Raw genomic sequence first — 12,072 nt, 5'->3', positions numbered from 1 at the left:
CTAGGTAGGGAGACAGCCCATGAGCCTCCTCAACCAGCAAACCGTCTGCTCAGGTTCTGGCTCAGTCCTCACCTTCTGGACTCGGTACAGAGCCTGGAACGCGATGACGCGCAGAGAGGGCTCCGGGTCTTGCAGCAGACCTCTCAGATCTAGTGGCAGGAAAACCAGGTTGGAGGAGAAAGCTCCTGAGGTCTATGGAAATGAACACTGGTCTAGACACCAAAAAGCCCACAAGCCTGTAGCAGCTGAGACAAAGGGCCAACTTTGTCTAAATCTCTGTCTAAAAGTTTGTTTATCAGTGAATTGATTCCAGTTTTGACCTACAAAATTTACTGGTTTCTGAGGTGCCAAATATTTCACTCCTTTGCAATAATCACATTCCAAGAAATCTACTTAAAGTCAAATTATCTGGACCTGCCAAGCCATGTCTAATGTTAATCTCTAAGTTCCTCTGTTGGTCCTAGATATAACTCTTAAATCACCGTTCCCTTTTAATTTTTTAAAAACTTTTAGTTTTTGTGTTTTCTTATTGCCAAAGAAATACATGTTCATGTGTAGAAAATTTAGACAATACACGCAAGCATGAGAAGACAATCAAAGTTACCCATAATCCTACTATCTAGAAATAACTACTGTTATTTTGAGTGTATATCTTTCTGATCTTTTTTCCATGCATTTCTTTACCTATGTAAGCTTTTATTTTTTTTGTCCAAATGGAACCATATGACATAATAATTGCTGGTTTTATTTAATGATATCACATCGTCATTTATATGAGTCATTTAAAAATTCTTCTAAAATATTTTTCATGGCTGTTCAGATTGAGTATCCCTAATCCAAAATGCTTGAGACCAGAAGTGTTTTGGATTTTTTCAGATTCTGTAATATCTGCGTATATATAATGAGATATCTTGAGTAGGGGACCCAAGTCCAAACACAAAATTCACTTCTGTTTCACATACATCTTATGCACATAACATGAAGGTAATTTTACACACTATTTTAAATAATTTTGTGCATGAAATAAAATTTTGACTTTGTTTTGACTTTTGACTGTGACTTGTCACATGAGGTCAGGTACCAAATTTTCTCCTTGTGGTATCATGCCAGTGCTCAAAAAGTTTCTGATTTTAGAGCATTTCATATTTTGGATTTTTGGATTGGGGATGCTCAACCTGTATATGATTCTGCAATATGCTATAATTTAACTAATTCTCTACCCCTTCCAATCAAGAATATTACCCATTTTCGCTATTCTAAATATTAATAACACAAAAATGAACATTGCTGTAACTATTTCTACTTATTTGCATAGGTTAAATTCCTAAAGAGTCAAAGCATATTGTTATATTAAAGGATTTTGAAACATACTGGCACACTTCCCTATTAAAAAGTATCAATTTATGAGCCAGGCACTGTGGCTTACGCCTGTAATTCCAGTGACTTGGAAGGCTGAGCTGGGAGGATTGCTTGAGGCCAGCAGTTTGAAAGTAGTTTGGGCAACATAGTGAAACTCTAAAAAATTTTGTAAAACTTTAAAAATTAGCTGGGAATGGTGGTGTGCAACCGTAGTCCCAGCTACTTGAGAGGCTGAGGCAGGAGGCTGAGGCAGGAGGATGGTTTAAGCCCAGGAGTTGAAGGCTGCAGTGAGCTATGACTGCACCATTGTACTCTAGCCTGGATGACAGAGCAAGACTTTGTCTTTAAACGAAAAAAAAAAAAAAAAAAAAAAAAGACATATCACTTTATGTTCATTCAAGCAGAGTGAATAATGTCAGTTTTCCCTCAACACATCAATATTGAGGTAAATTTGGTAATCTTTGTGACACAAATAAATTGAAAAACATCCCATGCTCATGGGTCAGAAGATTTATATTGTTAAATGACTATACTGCCTAAAGCAATTTACAGGTTCAATGCAATCCTTATCAAAATACCAAAGTCACTTTTCACAGAATTAGAAAAAACAACACTGAAGTTCATATGGAACCAAAAAGGGGCCCAAATAGCCAAAGCAATCTTGAGCAAAAAGAACAACACTGGAGGCATCACATTGCCTGACTTCAAATTAGACTATAAGATAATAGTAACCAAAACGACATGGTACTTGTGTAAAAATGCCAGATGTGGTGGCTCATACCTTAATCCCAGCACTTTGGGAGGCCAAGCCAGAGGATTGCTTGAGGTCAGGAGTTCGAGATCAGCCTGGGCAATATAGCAAGACTGTGTCTCTACCAAAAAATTTTAAAAATTATCAGGGCATGGTGGCATGTGCCTGTAGCAGGATGGTTTGAGTCCAGGAGATCGAGGCTGCAGTGAGCTATGATCAGGCCACTGCACTCCAGCCTGGGTGACAGAGTGAGACCCTGTCTCGAAAAAAAAAAAAAAAAAAAGTCATAAAAGACATATAGATCAATAGAACAGACTAGAGAACCCAGAAATAAAGCCACATACTTATAAGAAACTGATCTTCAACAAAGTTGACAAGAACATACACTGGGCATACCCTTTTCGATAAATTGTGCTGGGAAAACTGGATTGCTATAAACAGAAGAATGAAACTGGATCCCTATCTCTCACTGTATACAAAAATCAACTCAAGATGGACTAAAAACTTGAATGTAAGACTGGAAACTGTAAAAATACTAGAAGAAAACCTAGGAAAAACTCTTCTGGACATTAGTCTAGGCAAGGGATTTATGACTAAGACATCAAAAGCACATATAACAAAAACAAAAATAAACAAATGGGACTTAATTAAACTACAAAGCTTCTGCACAGTAAAAGAATCAACAGAGTGAACAGACAACTTGCAGAATGGGAGAATATATTTGCAAACTATACATCAGACAGGGGACTAATATCCAGAATTTATAAGAAAAACAACTCAACAACAATAGAGAACCCAATTAACCCCATTAAAAAATGGGCTAAGGACATGAATAGACTTTTTTCAAAAGAAGACAAATAGCCAACAAACATATGAAAAAATGTTCAACATCTCTAATCATCAGAGAAATGCAAATTAAAACTATGATGAGATCATCTTACATCAATCAGAAGAGCTATTTTTAGAAAGACAAAAAATAACAGATGTTGAAGATGTAGAGAAAAGGGAACTCTTATGCACACTGTTGGTGGGAATGTAAATTATTGCAACCTCTGTGGAAAACAATACGGAGATTTCTCAAAGAACTAAAAATAGAACTACTATATGATCTAGCAATCTCACTTCTGGGTATCTACCCAAAGGAAAAAAATCAATGTATAAAAAAGATACCTGCACTTGTATGCTTACTGCATCACTATTCACAATAGTAAAGATACGGAATCAACCTAAGTGTCCATCTGTGGAGGACTGAATAAAGAAAATGTATATATACACAATAGAATACTATTTGGCTATAAAAAAGAGTGAAATCATGTCTTTTACAGCAATATGGATGGAACTGGAGGCCATTATCTTGAGTGAAATAACTCAGACACAGAAAGACAAACACCGCATGTGCTCACTTATAAGCGGAAGCTAAATAATGTGTATACATGGAAGCAGAGTGGGGAATGATGGACAATGGAGACTTGTCCATGATGGACAGAGGAGGGTGGATGACAGGAGGTTGCTTGGTGGGTGCAATGTGCATTACTTCAGTGATGTATGCACTGAAGGCCCTGTCTTCACCACAAGGCAATCTACTAATATGGCAAAATTGCACTTGTACCCCATGAATATATACAAATAAAAAATAAATGGGAAAAAATTGGTAATCTTTACCATTTTGACAGAAAAACACATACTGGTATCTCATCATTGTTTTATGTTATTTTAATTATTTAATTATTTTATTTTCATTGTTTTATTTAATATTACTAGTAATATTGAATATTTTTAATTTATTGGCTATTTGTAATTATTCAATGAACTACTTATATTGTTTGCTGCTTTTCTTTTATGAATTTACTAATTTGTTTTAAGGATATTAACACTTTATCATGTTGCAAATATTCCCCCCACATATTATTGTTTGCTTTTCAATTCTGTCTGTTTTTCTTTTTTTCAAAGTTGATTTTTAAAATTTTTATGTAGACAAATCTATCATTCATTTATTTTATGGATCTGTCTTTGGTTCATACTTAGAAAGTCTCTCTTTTTTATTTGTAATTCTCCAAAGTCTCAAAAATGCTCAAGACCTCTTCACAGTTTGGAGCTTTTTGTTTCTTAAGTAGCACTTTGTCTTTAAATTCATCATGTTTATTTCCAAAATGTAATACTTCACTAGTTTCCAGTTTCTTTCACTTGCATTGAGATCTGTCTACATGTTCCATAGAACACATGGAAGAACAGACATCAATTCTGGAATCCAAAGGAATTGAAACTTATTTTGTCATGAAATTGGTTTTAATTGATATTTAAATTTCTGTTATTTTTTTTTTGTTTAAATTTAGCTTAAAAATTACTTGTGGTAAATGACATAAATTTGTTCAAAAAGAGTATTAGAACACTTTATTTGTAAGACAGAGAAGCCACTCCTAGGGAAGGAAGGGGATGGGATTATTCTATTAAGCTAAACCACATGAAATTACTGATATTCGACTGTTTTTGATTTACAAAATGGCAGTTTCATATGGTTTATCCTAATATACATGTACATAATTTTATACGTGTATATTCTAGATCTTCCGTATAGACAACTTTTGAAAGGAAAAGAAACTTTGGTTCCCCAATGTTTTAGATTAGAAAATAATTTCCTTTTAACTGAACAGAATCAGCCACGTAGAATCCTATCCCACAGAATAATCTACGTGGCTTTTTCTTTCTTTTTGCTTCGGATATCTGTGAGGAAGTGGGAAATTGTAGAGAAAAGTGGCGTGATCTTCCTTAAATAAACGTTAGTGCCTAGCTGTTTTACCAGTTATATGTTTGTATTTTAGAAGTAATGAATTGTTTGGGATTTTTTTTTTTAAACAGGGTCTTGTTCTGTTGCCTAGGCTGGAGTGCAGTGGCATGATCACAGCTCACCACAGTCTTGAACTCCTGGGGTCAAGTGATCCTGTTGATTCAGCCTCCCTAGTAGCTAGGATTATAGGTGCATGCCACCATGTCCAGCTGATATATATACATATATTTTTTAATTTTGTAGAGACAGAGTCTCACTATGTTGCCCACGCTGGTCTTAAACTCATGGCCTCAAGCGATCCTCCTTCCTCAGCCTCCCAAAGTGCTGGGATTACAGGCATAAGCCACTGAGTCCAACCTGTACAGGATTTTGATTTGGTTCTCAAAGTAATAATTTTAGATTGTGAGACCTAGCATTTCATGTCATTTTCTAATTGTAGGACTATTTCTTAAGTGAGAATAAATAATTCTTTGAGCACTAAATTGTATAGCAGAGCTATACAATAATAGAAAAATTTCACTCACTGACAATTCAGAAAACCATTTGCATGATGGTAGCCTTATATGACTTAAAACATCTGTTACCAAGTCCTGCCACCTCACAAATAACCACTTATAGAAAATAGTGTTGCAGTTATCTCTGTGGTACTTGTGGGCATCATAATAATTTACTAAGATGTTTAGGTTATTAAGTATGAAATGTCTGATTTCCTTAAGTGCTAAGTTTGACAGTTGATATCTCTGACATACCACTTTGACACTTCTTGTCTTATTTTTATTGTGAAGGTACATCCTCAGTCTTTCAAATGCACATTTTGGCTTGTGATTATCTTTCAAATTTTTTTCTAGAGCAATTTTTGTAAAACCATGGATAAGTCAAAAATTCGTGTTATTTTTGAATATGAGTTCCTTTGTGGAACCAATGCAGTGCAGACAGCTCAAAATATCAACGAAGCATTTGGGAAGGATGTGACTAATGAATGTATAGTATGTCAATGGTGTAAGATGTTCCGTTTTGCTGATTTTAATCTTGAAAATGAGCCAAGTGGGCGACCTGAGACTAAGGTGGATAATGATGAGCTTAAAGCTGTAGTGGAAGAGAATCCATCTCAACCTATGCATGAATTAGCAGCAAGGTGTGACGTTACTATTCCAACAATATTGGACCATTTGAAATAAATCGTCAAGGTAAAGAAGCTGGATATGTGGATTCTGCATGAATTAAACAAGCATCAAAAGAGAAATCATCTCAAAGCTTACCTTTCTTTGCTGTCATGACATAAAGATGAACCATTTCTACACTGTATTGTTATGTGTGATGAAAAATGGATTCTTTTTGATAATTGCAAGTGTTCGGCACAATGGTTGGATAAAGATGAAGTGCTGAAATACAGTCTAAAACCGAATATTCACCAAAAAAAGCTAATGGTATCTGTTTGATGTTCCAGCACTGGTATTATCCACTACAGCTTCATGAAACCTGGTCAACCGATGACAGCAGATGTCTACTGCAACCATCTGGATGAAATGATGAGGATGCTTGCAATTAAGCAGCCAAGATTGGCCAATAGAGACAGGCCAATCCTCTTGCAAGATAAACCTTGATCTCATGTCACACAAACAATGCTGCTCAAACTACAGCAGCTGGACTTGGAAACTCTCTGTCATATATTGTATTCACCAGATCTTGCACCAATGGACTACCACTCCTTCCAGGCTTTGGACCATTTGTTGCAAGGAAAAATAGTCAATTCTCAACAAGCTGTGGAAAACACCTTTTGCGATTTCATCGCCATCACTCTCCAGGCTTCTTTGTTGCTGGCATAAACAAACTACTGTTAAGATGGCAAAACTGTGTCGATAGTTTAGGTGCATATTTTGATTAATTGCACTACTTCTTGTTTGAGATATAATAAAGTACATTTTTGTTTAGAAATTGGACTTTTCATATTTAATAACCTACTATTATTTGTAGGTACTGTCTCATTTCCTGGCAGACAAGGTTCAGGAACTGTCCCTGAGATGCTCATCAAAGCTGGTTTCCAGACAAATAGGGCCATGTCCTTTCCTAGAGGAGGAACTGGACTGAGATGAGACTGTCATTCAGCTGAAGTCTCTAAGGGCTTTATTGTTGCAAAAGTCAGGCACTGTGGATCTCAAGAGTTTCAGCTCTGCTACAGAGCCTGCCCACAGTCACTGCCTCAGATACATTCCAAAATATGGATTTACCCCAAATTCAAGGACTGTTACCACTTACCATCCTCTATCCAGTCAGTACCCTTCATCCTGAGCTCACTGCGATCTGCGTACTTTGATAAGAGCCCTAAATGGAGGATAAAATCAGTGAGTCTGTGATCTGGCTTTTGCTCTTGGAAATTAATACCTAAGAGTTTTTATCACTGAAAAATCTATGCAGCTGGTAGAATTGGCCTTTTGATAATTAGGCAGATTCCAAAACTGGACTTCCAAGTGCCTGGTAGTTACCTATAGGTACCATAGCCCCTTTCTCCTAGAAATATTTTCAAGGTCATCTTCATAAAGAATGGGGATACTCGAGAACGCAATTTAGGAAAGTAGAGGACAAAAGTGACAGTGGAAATGAAAGGATTTTCTTTGTACCTACAAACATGACTGCTGATCTTCGGATGGGAAGTTTTGCATTCTTGGAGTACATCAATGTTTGGGCTAGGATGTTAATTTTCCCCTTGCATTTTTTTCCCTAAGCGGGGAAAAAAGTAAGAGTACAAAGCAGTGAAGTAGCAACACTATTTTCATCAGCCTCACCATAGTTTCTGGGGTGAGAGACTGTGTCAGATAGAGAGTAGAGCTGTACTTGAAATAACTGCAGTTGCTGAATATGATATCACAATGACAAGCCCCTGGGCCAAGTTAAATCCTCTGAATACCCCTTGTTTGCACCCACTCATGCCACATGTTGTGCCTATGATGCTTCTTTTTTTTTTTTTGGGTGAGGTTCTCAGGTCCCGGGGGAGAGGGGCCTGAGAAGTCGCCCCTATAATGCTTCTAAAGCCACCCTGGCTCCTCTATATCTAAGCCTTTGTTCTCTAAGCTCCATCTTGAGCCCTGCTGCCCTATGAGCTCTTCCCTGACCACCTGCCTGCCTGAGCTAACCATGCTCCGAGCATTTTGCAGGTAGTCCTCTCTTGGCACATATTATTTTCCACATTGAGTTTTTATTTAATTTTCCATGGAGGTTTTATCTCCCTTACTAGTTTGCAAGCTCCCCTCAGGAAGTTTTACTCCTTGGGTTCTCCATGGCCTATTGCACACTGGATTTGTTGTGCCTATTGGGTGAACGAATGTACCTCTCAGTGGATCTCACATAAGGACAGGCACCTCAGGAACAGGAGGGGGGGAAACAAGAATTTGTTCTTGTAGAACTTATTTAATTAACATGGACAACTTGTAGTTTTATCCACTGATAGCACTAAATTTCCTGCTGTAAATACAGGCATTTCTGCATCAGCTATAGGTTTGGCTGCAGGTCAGAGAGATAACCCTGGTGAAAAGATAACCCTAGTGGAAAGCCTGACACGAGGGAACTGCAAGTCTGATCAGAGGAACCTACTCTGGGTCCTAAACAGGCGATACGTATGGAAGATTTCCCGGGAACAGTCAGTCCTAGGGTCTTCATAGTAGAAGCCAAGTGGTTTTAGGGTCATTTTCTAGAAAACCATGGATGGGCATCCTGAGGTTATTCTGGCTCATGCTTGCCCCTGAGATCAGCCACAGTAGCCTTTGTCGAGTTTGTGAGGAGAAAGGATGCGATCTGGGTCTTGGTAGAGCCAGTGGCATGCCGCCATCATGCTGCGTGGCCACAGTACATGACAGCCCTTGCTTGGGACTCCCTGAACATGCCCTGATAGAATAAATCAATCCACTATATTCAAGGAAAGGATTAGAGATAGCTGTATAGGCAACACATAACTCCATTTCGATTCAGTCCAATAATTATTTTTTGAGCATGTACTATCAGCCTGACCTTATAGCCTTGGACCCAGGTTAGTAGGGCTCCCAAGAACTCACCAGTCTTTTTTGTGAGTAAGCATGGTAATAGAAAGTAAATTTGTGTAGCTTTTGATTTAAAGTGAGAAGAAAAAAAAAAGAAAGTAAGTTTGTGACTCAAGTGGGAGGCAGCCATAGAAAAATCGGTCCACAATACACAACAGTTCCTAGGTATCAACTGCTGATGTTGATAGGGATGGGACATGTTTCCCGTATGCCACGTTCTTTCATTAAAAACTATGTCAGAAAAAAATAAGTACGTCAGCATGTTAAAGAGTTAACAAAGCCATTATTGCACATACAAAGAATTTGCAGACTGTTCCAGCTTCAGTAGGTTTGATGTACCAGGGCTCTTTGCAGTATACTTCCTGGGGCAGCCTCCACTTCAGGAACTGGGCACATATAGTTAGGACTTGCCTGCTCTCCTGTGAAAAAGATTATCATAGATCAGCATTTTCAAACATTTTCTAGCTGAGGTAATCTTTCTTCAATAAGATTGATACTAAAGTCCAATATGGAAAGCTGATAAACTCAGAATTATCCTGGCTGAAGTGGGTGGAGGGGTGGAAAGGAACCAGAATCCTGCCCTCCTCCTCCCACTTCCCCAGACAGTCCCTAAACGGGATGCATAAAACCCCCAGCGTTCTGGGGAGGATGTAGAAACCACTGGCCCTGTGCAAAAGTGACAGCTGTCAGATGGAATCCCCAGATGAAAGGTCTGCGCAGGGATTCCCACTACCTCATGCTCTGGAGACAAGGCTCTCACCCCTGCTTGCTGCTCCCATGTCATTTTTCTGTCACTGTACACAGGAAAGTACAGCTCCTGACTTCTCACCTTTGTGGCATCTCTGGGTTGGAAGGAACTATAGAGAGTATTGACCCCTTCCTGATCCAGATACTTAAGCAAGATTTAGCCAAGTGGGCTTTTTCTTTAGTTCACTGTTCTCAGAATGCCTCCCACGCCTCCCAGAACGCCTAACACTTTTGACAAGTCTCCAAGCCAGTATTTCATCTCAAGTTCACTAAATATTTGGACCATAAAAATTCCTTTGGGGACTGATGGGAATACAAATTAGTTCAGCTGCTTGGTTTAGTAATTTATAAATATCTAGTAAAGTTAAAATACCCAGATATTCTACTTCTGGGTTTATGCCCTCAAGAAATTCTCATATATATACACAAGGAAATACATACAAAAATGCCCATTGCAGCATTGTAATCATGAAAAATGGAAAACTATCTAAATGTTCAGGAATAGGATAATGGGATAAGTTATAGATTATTCATATGATAGAATTCTACATAGCAGTGAAAATAAATAAACTAGAGCTACACAACATAAATAAATCTCATAAATATAATGTTAAACAAATAAAAAAACAAGATGCTGAACAATTTGTAGAATGATGCAACATATAAAGTTTTAAAACATGAAAAAATATTACCACAGGAATGATGAGAATAAAATTCAGGATGATAGTTCCTGGGGAAATTTAATTGGAGATGGGTATATGATTTATTGCTGTTTTATTTCTTAGAGTAGGTGGTGGATATATGGGTGTGTATTATGTTCTCTGTGCCAGTGACTCCTAACTCATCTTATGTCAGACCCCCTCCTCTCTGCTTAGACTACTTTCTGAGGAGCCTGGAAGGAGGCTAGAGGTTGTTTAAGGCTTGAAGGAAAATAAGCCCAGAGCCTCTCCTGACTGCTGAGGGCTGGCCAGGTAGGGGAGGGGTGTCAATATCTCTGTATATTTGTAACCCCTGCAAGGTATACTTCCCCATCACCTAATTGGGAAGCTATGCCCTTTAGTTTATTGGAGTCTAAAATATTTCATATTTATAGCTATAGAGCCATACAACTTTCCTCATAACAAGGTGCCAGGGCCCACCTTAATTTTAAATCCTGTTTCTACCTGAAACCTTGAGCTTTCATTTATGTATGGTGGGGGACAGGGAGGTGAGAGCTCTGGCATTTACCGAGAATCCTTGAGGTCTAAACCTTCCTGGGTTGCTGCAACTGGTGGTCATAGTTAGCACCTTGGAATGGACATGCTTCTGAGGTGGGGGACATTACTAACGAATGACAACATTCCAACCAACCTCCCACCCACCACTTAGTTAAGATTTGGGTGGCTTAAATGGAAAACCACAGCTCTTATGGCAAAAAACCTGGGCAGATCAAGGAGAGGTAAAGTCCTCTTTAGATTGTCAGAGAGGCTACTGCTCTGACTTAGCCCCAACACAAATCTCATGGTCTCAAGGCCATGAGGCAGTTCTTGAAGTAAAATAGAAATATAATAGAATATTATCATTGTCATCAAGAAAAAAGCTTGTTTAGTTGGGTGCTGTATGTAGGGCTCTGTGACAGGCTGAATATCAGGAAACGGGCTACAAAGAAGGATAATACATCATTCTTATCCACAAAGGACTATAATTTGCTATATAGAAATATGAAGTAAGATTTTCCGCACAATTCAGTTAGGCAAAACAATTGAAAGGTAGCTCTGGGCCAGAGGGAATGGGGAATAAAGATGGTACTACAAAGTCCCTGCCCGCAAAGATATGAATGCTTATGTGCAGAGTTGGCTGGGGATTTGAAGTTATTCAGGACTAAAAGAAGTTAATAGTAAGCGTCACCTCAGCGACTGCATCATTTTCATCCTGGGAGTACAAAAGTAGCGGGACCAAGCTGTCCAGGACTTGCTTTTCTATATTCTTCTTATCTGAGTATTTCACAGACTTTATGGAAGCTCCAAAGAGAACCATGGAGAAACGATGAACACCAGGTCTCACCTATAAAAGGAGTATCCAAAGCAAAGCAACCCACTGAACATCTCCATGCTTAGCTTATAAGAATTCTGGGCAGGTTGAAAAGCCAGTCCTAACATTAGGCTACTTAGCTGTATGTAGCTGACGGCAAGAAATCAAATTTATGTGAAGATAGTAAGACTTGCTACTTTGGCACTACTTGTTCTCTCACTCTATAAATGAGAAACGGGCACAGTCCCACTTGTAGTCCACAAAGCTTGCACCTGATACTGGTATTAACCATTCACACAGGCTGTTTTGCTGAAATTCAAAATCCCAGCCTATCCCAGCCTTGGCATGTTTTACTCTTCCAAGGATGCTGGTCATTGTATTCCATGTAT

General features: G+C 38.4%; 1 protein-coding gene across 1 annotated transcript in view; it reads right to left on the bottom strand.

Moving 5' to 3' along the window:
• Positions 1-12,072, bottom strand: part of MROH8 (maestro heat like repeat family member 8) — a 55,003-nt gene continuing 42,931 nt past the window's right edge. The window contains exons 19-23 of the mRNA XM_069496250.1: positions 11,561-11,716; positions 9,223-9,345; positions 7,514-7,613; positions 7,152-7,217; positions 1-149 (exon numbers count right to left, since the gene is read on the bottom strand). Of these exons, the coding sequence (XP_069352351.1) occupies positions 1-149; positions 7,152-7,217; positions 7,514-7,613; positions 9,223-9,345; positions 11,561-11,716 (594 nt within the window). The remainder of the gene's footprint in view (positions 150-7,151; positions 7,218-7,513; positions 7,614-9,222; positions 9,346-11,560; positions 11,717-12,072) is intronic.

Source organism: Eulemur rufifrons, chromosome 20 (assembly GCF_041146395.1).
Source record: "Eulemur rufifrons isolate Redbay chromosome 20, OSU_ERuf_1, whole genome shotgun sequence".
In the NCBI taxonomy this organism is placed as follows: domain Eukaryota; kingdom Metazoa; phylum Chordata; class Mammalia; order Primates; family Lemuridae; genus Eulemur; species Eulemur rufifrons.
The sequence above is the reverse complement of the archived record's forward strand: the minus strand, read 5'-3'. Positions and strand labels throughout refer to the sequence as shown.